At 34.2% G+C, this 15,490-nt stretch overlaps 1 protein-coding gene across 3 annotated transcripts in view; it reads right to left on the bottom strand.

Annotated features, from left to right (window-relative positions):
* znf644b (zinc finger protein 644b) overlaps nt 1-11,651 on the bottom strand; it is a 36,424-nt gene extending 24,773 nt beyond the window's left edge. Inside the window, exons 1-2 of one of the 3 annotated variants that reach the window (XM_073954090.1) lie at nt 11,423-11,651; nt 9,758-9,851 (exon numbers count right to left, since the gene is read on the bottom strand). In XM_073954090.1, the coding sequence (XP_073810191.1) occupies nt 9,758-9,797 (40 nt within the window). In that variant the 5' untranslated portion in view covers nt 9,798-9,851; nt 11,423-11,651. The remainder of the gene's footprint in view (nt 1-9,757; nt 9,852-11,422) is intronic. The other 2 variants (XM_073954091.1, XM_073954089.1) reach the window with 2 other exon arrangements.
* Between the last annotated feature and the right edge of the window lie 3,839 nt (nt 11,652-15,490).

The raw sequence follows: 15,490 nt of genomic DNA, 5'->3' as shown, positions 1-15,490 counted from the left end.
GCAGCACATCTCTTGATGAAAAATAAACATTGATTGTTGCGTGCTATTCCGTGTAAAATATGAAAGCGTTCCGCCGTGAAATATACTTCCTCTCAGGTCATGAGTTGCACACTGTAGATTCTTTTTTCTTTATATGAAATGTGATGATTACTGGAGATCTGAATTAAATATGGAGGGGCTGCACGGGCGCGTATCTGCCGCTGTGATCGAGGGCAGACTCACATGCGTCTGTCTTGCTTGAGTAGTGCGAAAGAAAAAAAGCTAACTTTGTCACTGCCGCTTTGCTGAAGACACGTGACCAATCAGATGAAAGCATGTCAATGTCAGCGCTTGTCTACTCGCTGAGGACGGGATTGGGTCTAAGCGAGCAGACATCAATACGCTTAAATTTGGAGAAATGTCAAGCGCCGCGGGTTTCAGGATGAAACAACTTTTATTACCTTTTCTTAAAACGTAATGTGCCGCACAAGCTAAGACATGAGCAACATAATAAAAGTGAGGAAAGTGGAAAAGGCCAAACAGCGCCATAGAATTCCAATCAAAATCAGGAGCAAATTGACGGATGTGTTTAACCAAAACTTCATCTAAAAAATAACACTGTGCTGATAAAAAAAGGAAAAGAAAATGACCTGTTCTTAACCGCACAAAGCAAAGCTTGCACTTTGTGGTCCATCTCCCCGGAAGAAGCTCCCTCAGGATATTAAAAAATCATCACATTTTTATCAGTCCCTGCTGCTTGTCAATGGCATCTATTAAAGCTGAATGAGGGGGCGGAGCTGCATCCAGACTGGTCATTAACACCAGAGCCCCACTCAATCAGAGCAACTCCCAAACATATCAAAGAGGCGGCTGCATGCGTGCAGAAGGAGAGGCAGGGGGTGTACACGGTAGCCCGAGAGAGGCCCCATGGAGAGATGTAAATAACCTCCCGAGAGACTCCCGGCAGGCTGTAAAGAAGATGCTAGCTGGGAGACGACGGGAAGCTAATGAGTATAACAGTAAATGTATACAAAAGACAGAAGGAGAGGCCCTCCCTCTTCATCCCAATTAATATGCTCTTATCAATAACAGGGCACCAAAGCCACTTTCACGGCTGCACTTTTTGGCTGCGCGCACCGCACGCCATTCAGACGATTCAAAATACAGCTGACCAAAACAAAAATGAACAACATTCCCTGAACTACAGTATGCAAACATGGCATGGTGTAAACATATGCATTTCAGAACACATGTAAACATGGTCTAGTTCTGCCAAAGGCGGAAAATTGATTTATAAGTTTAGAATGAATTTAAGGTTTTAATAATTTTTTTTTAATAATATCTGTATGCATGCTAAATATGAATTTCTGCCACATATGCATATTTACTGGCCCGTAAAGAAGATATTTTGAAAAATGTTGAAAATCTGTAACCACTGACTTCCATAGGATAAACAAATACTATGAAAGTCAATGAGTTTCTAGCTTTCAAAATATTTTATTTTGTTTAACAGCACAAAACAAAAAGTATGTATTAAACAAGTGAAGGGTGAATAAATGCTGACAGAATTATTTTTTTGGGTGAACTATCCCTTTTAGTTTGATTCATAAATAAAGAAATCAAGAAATTTGGATAAATCAGTGTATCCTTTTGGTCACTACCACTGTTGACCAACAGATGGCTCTGGCAACTCTGACTTATTTGGTCAGATAACCAAATATCTGCATCCAGTATATAAACAAATAACGAACAACAAAAAATATGTTTGAAGATGTTTCAGAGCAAATCAATGATATGTCAGTTATGTTATGTTATGTTATATTAGTTTGGGTGATATTTAATCAAAATAAGTGATTAAATACATATAAAATAAATTTATGTGGATAAATGTAAAATGTTGTTTGTTTACTATAAAATCTTTGATTTCATTTAAAAAGGCATTATTTTTCCTTTTTTTTTTCTTGATAGCAATAGGTTATAACTTGTTAACATTACTAAAACAAACTAATATTAAGCGAAATAAAGTAAAGTCAGATGCACTCCTTTGATTTTTTTTTTCCTTTTTTAAATATTTCCCAAATTATGTTTAACAAAGCAAGGAAATTTTCCCGGTATGTCTGATAATATTTTTTCTTCTGGAGAAAATTTTATTTGTTTTATTTTGGCTGGAATAAAAGCAGTTTTTAAATTTTTGAAACACCCTTTTAAGGTAAAAATTATTAGCCCCTTTAAGCTATATATTTTTTTTCAATAGTCTACAGAACAAACCATGGTTGTACTATGACTTGCCTATACCCTAACCTGCCTAGTTAACCTAATCTACATAGTTGAGCCTTTAAATGTCACTTTAAGCTGTATAGAAGTGTATTGAAAATTATCTAGTCAAATATTATTTACTGTCATCATGGCAAAGATAAAATAAATCAGTTATTAGAAATGAGTTAATAAAACTATTATGTTTACAAATGTGTTGGAAAAAAATCTTCTCTTCGTTAAACAGAAATTGAGGAAAAAATAAATAAACAGGGGGGCTAATAATTCTGACTTCAACTGTATATATGCAGTGCTCAGCATAATTGAGTACACCCCATATTGAAAATTAATATTTTTTATTAATTTCTTAATGAATATAGGCAATGCATTTTGGTGTATTTAAACAAAACAGAAGTAGTAAACATATATATTTATTAACATAATATTTCAGCCGCCAAACTTATTTAAAAATTGAAAGATAATACATTTAAATTCAAGCAAAATTTTGCAAAAATAAACTACAACCTACAAAGTTTTAACTAAATGTTTATTTTTATCTTATTTTTTTTTTTTTTTTTTTGCTTCTCTTGATTTTTCGTCTTCTTTAAATTTGTATTTAATATAACATAAATTTGCGTGCACTAGTTTTTGGAATGTTATTGTAAGTTTTTTTTTTCAATTTTTTTATTAGATAAGCTCTAGATATGGCTTCAGTACTGCCTAATCTAATGTATTTTCACAAATATAGTATTGTATAGCTTCCTATTAAAAATATGAATTTGTGTGGTTGAGATTGTGAGATTTGTGAGGAGTGTACATAAATATGACATTTAATATAATTAAAAACTATTCATAATACTCAAATAATAATATACTAATAGAAAAAGAGTAATATTAGTTAGCTGTGCGTTGACTAGAGTTAAAAGACACTTTTGATCTAACATTTCTACTTCACTTTATTAAAAAATGTACAGAAAATAAATGTAAAGAAGCTGCTTGTGATCAACACCTCAGCAAGCAGAATATCTGTGTATGTAATGATTGCATAGGTAAACCATTCACACACTCTCATCTAGTCTCTTAATACCACATGTAATTCAGCGATCTCTTCCTGACAGAAATGCTCTATAATCACACATCACCCTGCAACCTCTGTTCAAAGCTCTAAAATATCACATCCAACTCCAGAAATAATTGGAAAATTTAATGAGATTGGTGAACCACAACCTTGAAGGATTTCGCTAGAAAAAGGTTTTGGGGGCTTGACAGTTAATTCTCAGGCAAACTTTTGCCTTTACCCTTTCAATCAATAGCAACAGTGGATTTAATTTTGGTTAATTGGTGCTCAGTAAGAGACACCCTTCAGCGTCGATAGAACATTCTTACAGCCTTGGTCCTATTGATTCCTGGATCTCTTGTAGGCGCTTACAAACACATCTATTCCGTTGGATTCTGTTCCTCAGCGGTCACTTTTTTTTTTTAAATACAAGAATAAGTGAGTAATTTCATGAGGTGCAACAAAAAAAAGTCAAGTCATAACCTTGCAATTTCCCATGCATTTCCACAAAGTTTTCAACTGTTCACATAAGACTAAGTAGCACTGTCATATTTTTTACCAACATATCCTACTGATACAACTACGATTATTTAAAAATAGACGGTGAATGCCTAGAAGTTATTGAACCTTGAGTGAGAAGCGTTCACATCTTTTAACTGTAACCAAGTTTAGTGCCCCGCAGAGCATTAGTGATCAAATCCTGGCCCCTAGTGGTGAAGTCATCAGAGTGAGAAGCGGAGCCTGAGGCTGCTGCAGTCTGTTTGTAGCTTTTGGTGAGCTGAAAGATTTTACGTGTGTAACTTCCCTCATAAAGTCTTTAATAGGAAGAAGTGTTCTCATTTGCTTATCCTGGGTGTGGATAACTGACTGTCGGGACGCCCATGCCGTATCTCTTTCAAAGTGGTGAGAATTGCGCTATAAAAGAGAGGCAAGCTCTCGACTTGGAACGAGACTAACCGGTGACAATCGCATCTGTCAAATAATTTTGGCACACATCCCGAGACAAACTTCAGAGACAAAGCTCTCTTTTTCGAATGTGCCACGCAGACAGGTTAACATTTTTTGCACTATCATCTGGATTCTGTTGGATCATTGTCCAATTACACAAAATTATTTTGGCAGTTTTGCTCACACAACATTATACCCAGATTCCCCTTTTTGGCCTTTTTCTGGAGGGCTGCTAGAGGAAGATGAAGGTTGCCAGGTTTGCAGGCTGACGGGAAGTATGCCTGTGACAAGCGTAACTGACAGCTCTGATTTAATTTGACTGGTGATCACACCCAGCTATAGTATCAGAGCAGTTCACACATCTGTGCCTCAGCTCAAGGTGTTGAGACATGCCACCAAATATCTGGAACATTACACACACCCCTGGTGCTGTGTACAGGCAGCCAGAGCGCTGTCACTCCAGCTTTCCAGCAACATTAGCGAAGACACAAATCTTACATTTGTCGTTTCCATCCTAATTCTGTCACTGCTTAATCTTTTTCTTTTCCTTTTTTTTTTTAATTTCCTCATCCTTAATAACAGCATTCATTAAAATTGCAGTAATACACAGAAAACAAAAAGGGCACTAAATGTGTCTATTTTTGAAATGTGCATTACATAAACTATATATATATATATATATATATATATATATATATATATATATATATATATATATATATATATATATATATATATATATATATATATATATATGGTTCCTACCAGTTTTTTCCTCACTGTAAACCCACCTGCAACATGAACATATACTGTAGATACGCAGAGAATTATTATCGGACAAGTCATATAACTCATATTGTAGTACTGTTTAAAATACAACACAGTGCACTGTCAAAAAGTGTTAACCAGCTAAATGAGCAATTTTAAAGGTGAAGTAGGTCAGGGGTTCCCAAACTTTTCAGCCTGCGATGCCCAAAATGACAATACCAGTGACTCGCGACCCCCAATATCCTCTGAGGTCGTTATAAATACAGAAACCTTGCAAGCAATGGCGCACACACCAATAGACCCAATTCTATTCTTCATTTCAGTATTCTTCTTCAACAGAATGTTTAACCTGGTGTTATAAAAATCAATCTGCTGCACTTGACGCTATTGCTGTGTCTTTAATATAATGTGATTACCCCAGGGTCACAATCCAATAGAACTAGTAACTATATGCTACTAAAGTATAGTAAACTATATAGTATACTAAACTATATAGTATATAGTAACTATTAACGACAATTTTTTTTCCCTCTTCAGTAGGTTATGGATAAAATTTGGTAATTCTTATGGTTTAATAAAAATAAATGGATTTTTGTTTAATCACCAGGCGACCCTCCTTCATTGTCCCACGACAGGTGATTGTCTTGAGAAACATTTTTTGTTGTGCTGGTTGAAAGTCTCTTCACATTCTAATGTGTATTGATCTACATCTAGTAATGAATCTAGTAATGATTAAAGTTAATTATCTAAATGTATTATTATATGTTTTTTTATCTTTTGGGTAAGGCATAAGACTAAATCAAATATTGCCAATCAAATATTGTCAGGCCAATAATTCCCATAGTTCTGATAAGTAGCCCAAACTGTCTGTCAACAAATGTAAATTTGTACAACTCAACTACGCATCTGTTCACACAGAACCACCATTTGCACATACACGTGTGTATGTGCAACCCTGAATTAATAAAAGGACGAAGCGAAAAGAAAGAATGAAATGGAAGTGTCCATGTTGCTGAGCAATGTATATAAAACAATGTGAAGACGACTGCCTTTATGCTTCTCTCCTGAACTTGAATATATAATTGCCTGAATTATAGAAATGCTGAATTAAGATCGTGGGGGGGGGGGGGCAAATCGAGATGTAACTAGATGTGACTATTTTCAATTTCATAAGGGACCTTTTACAGCATCAACAATGTAAGTTTGTGTTTAGTGTAACAACAAAACATTACTGAGCTGAAGTAGGTTTTATTTCCACATTGGTTCATTTTTGATGGTTCAACATGTGATGCGCTTTCTATATTGTTTGCCAGCTACTCTGAATATTTGGTCTGAGACAGCATGTAAGTGTGGCTTAGTAATAAGTGTACTTCCTGCACGCTGCCGGCCAATAAATAAGCATACGTATCGCTTTAGGACAGTGCACACGACAGATTGATACCATTATGACAAGTTTTGCTTGCTGTACACAACTGAAAACTGATATAATACAGTTTTTTGTTCGGAATTGTAAAGTTTTCTAACTGGTGAATGACATGAACTAGTGGGTTGTCTGCTGTCATCTTTAAGGTGTGTGTGTTCGTGTTTCAGGGGGTGTGGCTTTGGACTGTATATCAAAGATATTATGCTAAACCGTTTTTGGCAGATCCCCTACTGCACCTTTAGCATTCAGTCAAAAAATTATTTTTGCAACCTTAATTTAAAATAAGCAGAATCAACACAATTCTTGGGTTCTCTTTTGACAACTTAAATGTTTTATGCTATTTCTACTTATATTTGTAAGAGTAAAACTTAAGTTTGTAAAAAAAAAGCAATTATGTTAACTTAATCGATTTATGTTGGGACAACATGAAGGAACTGTGTGGAACCCTGCATTTTTTTTTTAAGTGTTATTTTAACCAATTAAATTTTTTTTTTTTTTTGCTATTATACACTCTCACAAATAAAGGTAGGTGAGCTGTCACTAGGGTGGCATTTTTTGAAAGGTACATATTTGTACTTAAAGGGTCCTTATTATTACCTCTAGGGCACATATTAACACCTAAAAAGTACAAAAGTGTGTCTCTTGAAATTTTAGGGTACCAACAAATACCCTTTAAGTACAAATATGCACCTTTCGAAATGGTACCACCCCAGTGACAGCTCTTGTACCTTTATTTCTGAAAAAGTAGATTACTGAACTGCTACAGTTAAACAGTAAAGTCATAAACTGAATCAGTAATATCATACACTGAATCAATAAATGTTTTTTGAAAAAAAAATTAAATCAGCCATTGATCCAGCAAATGCCAGTTTATTCCACTGTGGTGACCCCTGATAAAGCAGGGACTAAGCCAAAGGAAAGTGAGTGAGTGGACCATTGATCCCGCCTTTGTCACATTATCCCTCAGAAATCATTCTACTATGCCGACTTGGATATCATGCTAATTGTCATCATACATTTTTCCTATGATTTATAAAACACCCCATTGTAACAATAGTTTACATACAAACTAATTTAATGAAAAGTCAAAATATACTTAAGTGTCTTTAAATATTATTATTGATATTATATTTCTTTAAATACATAAAAACTGTAAATAAATGTAATTGAATTTGTAAATATACCTTGTCACTATCATTCATCCTACATGGTTTGACCCATTTGTCAGCTAGACATTTTTAGTAATTTAAAATACAAAATGTAAAACTTAGTATGATCACTTTATATTTTACATATATAAATAAGAAGAGGTCAAGATACATTGCTTTATTTCTACACGTGTCCATAATGTGTCCCTTTTCTAAATGACGATACAATATTTAAAAAAAGGTATGATCTCCTATAATATTTTATATATAACAAAAAAATTTATATTTTGCTATCAAATACTAATATTAAATCATTTATCATGCTTTCTATTTAAATAAAAAATAAGCTTAATTAAATGTGTACAACTAAATAAAAAGTCACCTAAAAGCAGCTTCTTAAACATTAAGGTAAACATCTCATTTAAGTAATAGACTTCATTACGTCCCAATATACTTATGACTGGTGGCTGTAATGAGAGGTCATGCTGAAGGTTAAATGATATGGAATGAGCAGCTAATAGTCAGAGCATAGCAGAGGATAAATAGGCCTCTCTCTCTCTCTGTTGGCCTCTTCCTCTAATAGATTTATGCGGGTCTCAATGTTCTGGCTAGATCAACAGCTTACTGAAATATCTCTCCGGCCCAGCTGCAGTAGTGCTGGCTTGCTAATTCAGGCCAGTGTACTTCCATTAAAACAGTCCCCTGTGTCTTCATTTAGAACACTGCGAACTGGGAGCCCAGCAAAAACAGGGAAGATGGGACCAATTTTTATCATTCTGCACATTCCAGAAATGCGTCTCAGAGCAAATATTTGACCTTGCTGAATGACACATAATCAATTTGTGGGAAACTGCCCAGAGAAATTCGTTTACTTAGTCACGCCATGTAATCTATCTTTCCAGGGTCCGATTGTGCAGTTTAGTTTAGTTTGCAGGTTACGTGTGTATGAGTCTTCATGACCTTCCTCAGTTATGTTCCGTAATATATATTTCTTTTGTTTTCTTTTAAATTTCTGATGAAACAGTAGATTATATAATATTCAGTTCCACATCCGACTGAATTAACTAAGTTTACTGACTTTTTGAAATGTTCATTACACTGTAAAAATATCTGCAAGTAAGCAATTTTCTAAATTTTGTGATTCATGTGATTCATGTCAATTTGTTATTTTCCCCATTTATTTATGCTTTTGAATTCTATTATGAGAACTTACATTTTATTTCAATAACTTTTAACCTTGAAAGTGTGAAAAAAGTTACTTTTATTATAATTTTTTAATAGTTTAATGTGATATATTGTCTGGGTTGGTGTTCTATATTACGTTACAAAAACCTTGTAATAAACTGTTGGTACATTTTCATAATTTTACAGACTTATTTCTCTATATATTATTTATTATACATTATATTATTTCAAACTACTTAAGTATCAATAAGTCACTTTGTCAATCTGTTGACAAACAGTTAGACAAATTATTGAATTTTCAACATCATATGTCGACAGAGCAGAAATTATAATGCAATTCACAACCGTACATAAATGGAAAACACTTGTGAATCACAAAATAAGGGAACTGTTAATTAACAGATTTTTTACAGTGTATTACACAGCTCACTAGTATTCTGAGAGCATGAAACATGAAATTTAATTAAATATGTTAATTTAAAAGAGCCAGTAAAATCCTTCACCTCTCGCACAGTAACTAAAACCTCTGACCCTATTTACTGGGCCCTATTAGACTTATCATGCCTATAAAAAGTAAGGGTGCACGTTACTGTGAAAATACAGTATGAAATATTCATTATTGTTCTTAAATGTTGCGATAATTATATTTTTGGGTTAATTATATTTTATCAGCAACTTAAAACAAATATTTTCATTTATGTAATGATCATAATTAAATATACAGATAATAGATATTTTTCTGGGCTAATAAAAAAAGATTTAGAATTTAAAGGGCAACTATTTAAGCCCTTTTACAAATTCCAGACTCACCCCCTACAACATCACACACATTCTAAAAACAGACCATATGCCTGCAGACTGCCATTTAGAATATTATCATACTTTTGTGCACACATAAAACAAAAATAAGAAATTTATTGAACAGCTTTATCTTCTCAGTGTCAGTATAGGGTGCATATTCATGTGTTGTGCTTGACTATGCTGCTAACATATTACCTTGGATGCATGTGTGCTTCAAACAAAGGAGCATGGGCATCCGAAGAGGTACTGTATGTCACTCCACTGTACTCATGAAAGCATGTGCCCTATACTGACAATGAGAAAAAGAAGAAAGTTGAATGAATAAAGTAGTTTATTTTGGTTTTATGTGTGCAAAAACATTCTTGTAGATTGATAATACTCTGATAAACCACTGAAGGCATATGGTCTGTACAGAGGATATTTTTTGTTACTTTTCTAGACTTAAAGAAAATTCCAAATATCTTAATATTAATAATATAAAATATATAAAAAAATCTTATGAGGGTGAGTATTTAATAACATAATTTTCATCTGTGGGTGAACTAACCACTTAAGTGCATTATGAAAAGCCTTTTTGTGAAGCTATGCTTTAGATAAATAAGAATGGAAAGCAAAGTTTTAAAGAACTAGTGACCTGATCCAAACATTAAAAAATGGTACTTAGCGCCTATGAAAACACAAAACATTGAATAAAATTAAGTATTAACACAATCAGAAGTTTAGTTATACTTCTACAATAACCACAGAAACACCAAGATAATAATCTAAACAGCAAGCCTTTCGTTTGACATCTGCTATTGCCTATTTTTGTCAAAAGTAAAATGAATTACTAGGTATCTAAAGAGGAAAAAAATCAGTAAATCAGAAACGTTAATATCTCTTGACAACTGTGATATTCTTCTGAACATCAGCAATACTGCTTTTAACGTGAAGCATCATGCTTAAGGCCAAATTACAAGTGTGCTAAAGTCCAATAAAACAGACATTATCCAATGTATTTACATTTTTAAAATAAACACTCAAAAGTGACTTTTGAGTGTTGGTTGACAGCCTGTGAGATACAGCTGACAAGTCAAATTCTTTCAAGTCAACATTTTGACTAGTGAGCAAAAGAAAACACTGATTCTTGACATGGCTGGCAAAGATCTAGGACAGAAAAAAAGGTTGAAGCAGGATCTTAGTTTGCCACAAAAAGTTGTCATGCAGCAGAACAGAGTTTGTGCATCTGCTAAAACTAATGGATGTAAAGTAAGATTTATCAAAATCATGTGTAAGTGGACAGCCTGTGAGAGATATGCTATTATGTCACTCAGTGATTTCATTCACGCCATAAAATGTGCGTTTTACAGCCATTAAAAGTTCTGTGGCTAACACAAATCATTTAAAAGGGCCTATTTTTAAACACCATTCAAAACGATCGACTGAGATTTCCAACAGAAAGCAATAGGCTGTCGGGATGTTTGTTTGCCACGATGCGCAAACGCGTTGCGCACAGATTCCATCCAATCAAGGTCGCGCCAAGCGCCTTCAAGACGAGCGTCTAAACGCGTCTGCGCTCTTCAAGTGTCAAACCCGCGACTAGAGGCCGCGACACAAAACTCCCAGCTGACATGGAAAACGGCTCGTCTCATCCGGTGACTGACGTCGCTTTGCATCGATTCTGACACCCATCTTGTAAAAGTGTGTATAAAGTGTGTTGCAGGGTGAAAACGAAAAACCTCGCAAGTGCGCTCCTCAGATGCAGAAGAGCGTCCAACTTTCCCCCAAATACAATACTGTTTAGAGTTATAGCGTATATGACAACGGAAGGGTGAAATGTTAGTTTGCAGGATTCGTGACTTGCACGGTGTGTTGACATACCTGATGCCCGTGTACATTAGCTCTCGTGCCCGTGCAAGGACTCACTGTACCCATCGCGCTCTCATCTCTCAACACGGTTAAACACACATCCGGCAAGGGAAGACGTTCGTAAGCTTTAAACCTACCTTCCCAGAGAATGACACTATAACACGGGGCAAGTTTGTCATGGTACTTGATTACGGTCCTTTTTTTTTCGTCCTCCATCCGTTACAATGTCGCCATTTTGCCTAAAATTCTGCAGGTTGAACTAAAACTCCGAGAGGGATGTTTGGTTTCTGCTTTCACAAATGACACCACACACTAAGACCCGACAAAATGTTTACTTCCTTTCAAAGTGAAAGTGGAAATTTAAGGTAGTGTAGTTTTTCACCGAGGAATTGTGCATTTGGTCTTTATTGAGAGTTGTGGTTGTGGTAGGTACTGTAGCCCCCCTCTCGCGATATGGAATATTCCACAGACACAGAGTGAATTCTTCTTAGGTGAAGTTGCTGCTTGTGTTGAAAAAAGACAGGAAAGATGGTGGAAAGGTGGACTTGCACACCTAGGGATGGTTTGGTCAGTAATATTTATTGACAGAAATTTCCTTTCATTTTGACAGACTGTCGTGAGCATTTCTTGTTGGCAATTGTTTAAACTGATTGATAAATAGGTAATGAGGTTTGGTAAACTGTAAAAACAATTGTGGCTGTTGTATAGAATGGGTTACCATTACAGGAATGTTTTTATTTAATTATTTTTATTTTTTTATATGTTTCTTTATATGTTTGTGTAGTCAGTTTGTTTGTATATTTACTTATTTAAGTTAAATAAAGTGATTTTCTCACTCTTATGTAGTCTCACACCTGTAAAGGTTTTAAAAGAAGACATTTTTTAAGACATTTTTTTTTTCTTTTTTAAGTATTTCCCAAATTATGTTTAACAGAGCAAAGAAATTTTCACAGTATGTCTGATAATATTTTTTCTTCTGGAGAAAGTCTTATTTGTTTTATTTCGGCTAGCATAAAAGCCATTTTTAATTTTTTAAACACCATTTTAAGGTCCAAATTATTAGCTCCTTTAAGTTTTTTGTTTTTCTACAGTCTACAGAACAAACCATCAGTATATAATAACTCAATAAATCAGTTATTAGAAATGAGTTAATAAAACTATTATGTTTGGAAATGTGTTAAAATGTGATTATATACATATATATATATATATATATATATATATATATATATATATATATATATATATATATATATATATATATATATATATATATATATAAATGCAGCAGCCAGAGTTCTGACCAGGTCTAGAAAATATGATCATATAACCCCAATTTTATCCTCCTTACACTGGCTGCCTGTTAAGTTTCGTATTGAATTTAAAATATTACTTCTCACCTATAAAACTCTAAATAATCTAGCTCCTGTTTATCTAACCAAACCTTCTGTCTCGCTACAATCCAACTCGCTCTTTAAGATCTCAAAATTCAGGGCTTCTGGTAGTACCTATAATATCAAAATCAAGTAAAGGAGGTCGAGCCTTCTCTTTCATGGCTCCTACACTCTGGAATAGCCTTCCTGATAACGTTCGAGGCTCAGACACACTCTCCCAGTTCAAAACTAGATTAAAGACCTATCTGTTTAGTAAAGCATACACTCAATGCATCACCTAGCGGGTTCCACACAGGCTTCTGCATCTTGTTTATATACACTATGAACAGCAGCTACGCTAATTATTCTCTTTATTCTCTATTTTCACCTGGGGATACTCATCCCGAGTTCCTCAGATTATGCGGGGTCACTGATTGGATCCAAGACCAGCGACGAGATGATCCCAAGGATTCCATATCCGGGTCCAGGCCATATCCTGAGCTGCTGCTGCGCTGATGGTCGTGGGGAGTGGAGAACATGAGTCTGATTCCAGCGACGCTCCAGGGACAGACGAGTCTTCACTGAGGCCATCTTCCAGCCTCCACCACGGCGACTGAAGCTCTGCACAAGACTTTTGGCCAGCGGAGAAATTAAAATGGTCGTGCCCAACTGAGTCTGGTTCTCTCAAGGTTTTTTTTCTTCACTCCCATCAGGTGAAGTTTTTTTTCCCTCTCTGCTGTCGCCACTGCCTCGCATGGTTCAGGATTGGTAGAGCTACGCATCGATGAATTTGCTCTTCAGTGTTTGAACTCTCAGTAATGATTAAATCACACTGAACTGAGCTAACCTGAACTGAACTTAAACACTAAAACTGAACTACACTGTTCCAGTTACTATGACCATTTATGTGAAGCTGCTTTGACACAATCTACATTGTAAAAGCGCTATACAAATAAAGCTGAATTGAATTGAATATATGTATATATATATATTTATATACACATATATATATACACATATATATATATATATATATATATATATATATATATATATATGTGTGTGTGTGTGTGTGTGTGTGTGTATAATAACATAAACACATTTTGATGGGACTGGAAATATTTTGATTACTAGCTGTCTTCAACATATTTTCTTTTATTTTAAGCAGAAAACAGAAAGTAATGAAGTTTTGAAACAATTTGAGGGTTTATAGCTTTCAACCAGTAATTATCAAATGTATAAAGTTAGCATAAAACCTGTATTTATTTATTTGTTCACAACTAGTTTAATGTACATTTCATGCTACTAATAAACCATTAACTAAGACGTTTAGCCTACTACACTACTTTTTAGCTGCTTATTAATAGTTAATAAAGTAGTAGTTGAGTTTTAAGGATTATGGATTTAAATTGAGACCATATTTTATAAGTGCTAATAAACTGTTACAATTTTTCGTAATTGCTTTGACCCAGTTTTTGAATTATTTATTATTATTTTGTTTTTTAAAACAATAAGTTAAGATCTCTGAACAATATTTCTTCTTCACATCAGAATGGAATTACTTGCTAATTTGAGCAAATTACAAAGTCACTGACATTTGTGCATCTGTAAGCACAATTGTCAGTAGTTTGGATAAAAACTAATTGAATATTGCTAGTTGATCAAAACTGATTAGTCGAGTCTTATTTAAACTGTCAAACTCACAACTTTTCAATCATTTTTTATTATGTAAGCCATCACCCTCAAAAACATTCATTCTGTTATCAAACATGTATTTACACACATCTTTACACCATAAATATCTGATTTTGACATTGTTTGTAATGTTGCTAAAACTGTTCTAATTGTAATACAATTTAAATGAATGATTTAACCTATCTAGTCTGGGAAGATATACAGTAGTCAACATTTAAAGTGGATCAAAATGTTTCCAGTTGTGCAAAACCTTTTTTGCGTTTGTTTGTTTTTTGAGAATGGAAAACATCCACAATCCTAAACTGCAGCAACATGATAATGGAAGAGCAATTGAAAAAGATGTAATCTCTAGCCTGACTGACTGATTTTTGTGTATTTGTGGTAACATAAGGAATATGTACAATACTGTAATTACGCTCATACAAATATAATGTACAGTATACAAATGTTTTTGTTTAGTATTATTCTATGTACTGTTGACTACTCTAAACAAATATAGTTTTTTAAACCTTAATTTCCATGGTTGACTTGAGTGTCATGGTGAAATACAACTAAACATTTTGACCAGTGTGGCTCACACGATGACAAACATACATTATGTTTTGGTGGCCTTGGCCAAATTTTTGACACGATAATTAGGTTTTGAAGCATAAATGAATTTTTTTTGTGAGTAACCCCAAATAAAAGGTTGGGACAGTATGGAAAATGCAAATAAAAAAGCAGACAATATAAACACAAAATATTTAATGTTTTGTCTGGTCAACTTCATTTCATATGTAAATATACATCACTTACTGTCATTCAGAGTATAGCAACACTTTCCAAAAAAGGTTCAGGAGCAATTTAAGGCTAGTAATCAGGTAAATTGGTTAAATAATTATGTAATTTGAAACAGGTGATGTCAACAGGTGCTTCTAATTATGATTTGGTACAAAACCAGCATCCAATAGGAGTCTAGTCCTTTTGAAGCAGATGGGTTAGGGATTACCAGTTTGCCAACAAATATGTAAGA

The sequence above is a fragment of the Danio rerio genome, chromosome 6 (assembly GCF_049306965.1).
Source record: "Danio rerio strain Tuebingen ecotype United States chromosome 6, GRCz12tu, whole genome shotgun sequence".
NCBI classification, from domain to species: Eukaryota; Metazoa; Chordata; class Actinopteri; order Cypriniformes; family Danionidae; genus Danio; species Danio rerio.
This window is presented reverse-complemented; position numbering and strand designations above follow the sequence as displayed.